The sequence below is a fragment of the Camelina sativa genome, chromosome 15 (assembly GCF_000633955.1).
Source record: "Camelina sativa cultivar DH55 chromosome 15, Cs, whole genome shotgun sequence".
In the NCBI taxonomy this organism is placed as follows: Eukaryota; Viridiplantae; Streptophyta; class Magnoliopsida; order Brassicales; family Brassicaceae; genus Camelina; species Camelina sativa.
This window is the reverse complement of record NC_025699.1, coordinates 28,155,631-28,157,336: the sequence shown is the minus strand read 5'-3', so window position 1 is coordinate 28,157,336 and position 1,706 is coordinate 28,155,631. Positions and strand designations below refer to the sequence as shown.

Genomic DNA, 1,706 nt, shown 5'->3' with positions numbered 1-1,706 from the left:
GCCACTACTTAGTCAAATTACTGGCCCCTTCTTTAATAATAAATAAAAATACATGACAAATTTGAATTCAAATTTTTGAATTTATTTTTAATAATAAATCGTTTAAAATATTTTTATTAAGCGTATGGATGATAACAAGAAACATAATTATTGTTTGCGTCTCCCTAACAACCCTTTTTGCATTCTCGAGCGGGTATATAATAAATTAATAGGGTGGCCGTCGGATAACTCGGCCGTAAAACCATTATTATGGCCGTTGCATAAGTCAGCCATAACAAAGTTGTTAATTTAACTGACTATCCTAAGTCAGTCTTGTAAAGAACACAACTCAGCCTTCAAGTATATTACTGTCAAACGACGTCGTTCGATATATTGTTTTAGTATAAATTAAAGGATTTGGTGTGATTTATTGCTTCGGTAATCGAGATCGAGTCAAGATGATGGCAAATAGAGATATATACGGCGGCAACTCCAGGGCTGATGAGAAAACTGCTTCTGAAGCACTAGCTGAGGTAGATCTCTAGACTATCTGAAATCTCAAAGCATTATCTTAATATTGTGTTTGTGGAACTGTAGGAACTGAATCGTAATGAAATAAATATGAAAATGAGGTACGGCGAAATCCGGAGGCGAGACAAGGGCGTTCCAATCGGGTGTAATTGCGGTGCGGTGCTTCTCGTTGCCACTTCTAATGATCCTACCACGAGAGGAGAACGTTATTTCAGTTGTCCGTATGACATCACAGATGTAAAGATTTTTGTACTCTTATTGTTGAGTTTTGTGTTCTGTTTCTGACTTTTTTTTTAGTCTAATATGAATTATGTACTATTTGTAAGGGTCCCGGTCAAGGCTGCGGTTTCAGGAAGTGGTGGACTGATGCAGTGCGCGAAGAGTTTAGGGTTACTCAGGAGGAGAAGAATGAGATGAAGCAGGACTTGGATGCAACCAAGAAGCGCATCGAGATTCAAGAAGAAATGATCTTGTATTTGGAAAAGAAATATGACGCGCTGGAGAAGAAGTTTGAGAGCTTGAACAAGTATCTGTGAGATTAGTCAAGCTCCGTTGTTTTTTTTTTTTTTTTTTGGAATTGATATGAACTTTCTATGTTGTGGTGTTTTATCAATCTATTTTAATAACTCAGTCATGATTAATTATAACTCAGTCATCATTAATTATAACTCAGCCGTCATAGACGATATCTCAGCCAACCCTCAAACTAGAATGACTAAATAACCGACTTAACCGAACCGATCGATAAAATAAATTTTCCAATTTGATATTTTTGAATTGGTATGTTTGGTTTATTTCGGATATATTCGGCTTAATTTCGGTTATATTAGGCTAATCTACTTTATTACAATATATTTTGGGTTATTTATTAGAATGCCTAAATAACCGACTAAACCGAACCGACCGATAAAATAAATTTTCCAATTTGATATTTTTGAATTGGTATGTTTAATTAATTTCGGATATATTCGGCTTAATTTCTGTTATATTAGGCTAATCTACTTAATTACAATATATTTTGGGTTATTTATGGTTAGATATTAATATAACCGACCCATAACCGGAAATAACCAAATATTTTTTGATTTTTTGATTTTTTAAAAAAATATTCAAATGGTAATAATATTATTATATCCATATTACCACCTTAAACTATACACATTAAAACACATTAGAACCAAATCCAAAAATCAAAT

The 1,706-nt window shown here is 33.4% G+C and overlaps 1 protein-coding gene across 1 annotated transcript; it reads left to right on the top strand.

Annotated features, from left to right (window-relative positions):
* Nucleotides 586-1,084, top strand: LOC104747762. Its single transcript, XM_010469450.1, has 2 exons — nt 586-747; nt 837-1,084. The coding sequence occupies exons 1-2, from the start codon at nt 601-603 to the stop codon at nt 1,044-1,046; spliced, it is 357 nt and encodes a 118-aa protein (XP_010467752.1). The 5' UTR covers nt 586-600; the 3' UTR covers nt 1,047-1,084.

Excerpts from the sequence above, each read along its gene's own strand:
- LOC104747762 (XM_010469450.1), top strand. The coding sequence starts at position 601 with ATGAAAATGAGGTACGGCGAAATCCGGAGGCGAGACAAGGGCGTTCCA. Across the intron at positions 748-836 it reads GTCCGTATGACATCACAGAT|GGTCCCGGTCAAGGCTGCGG; the intron begins GTAAAGATTTTT and ends ACTATTTGTAAG.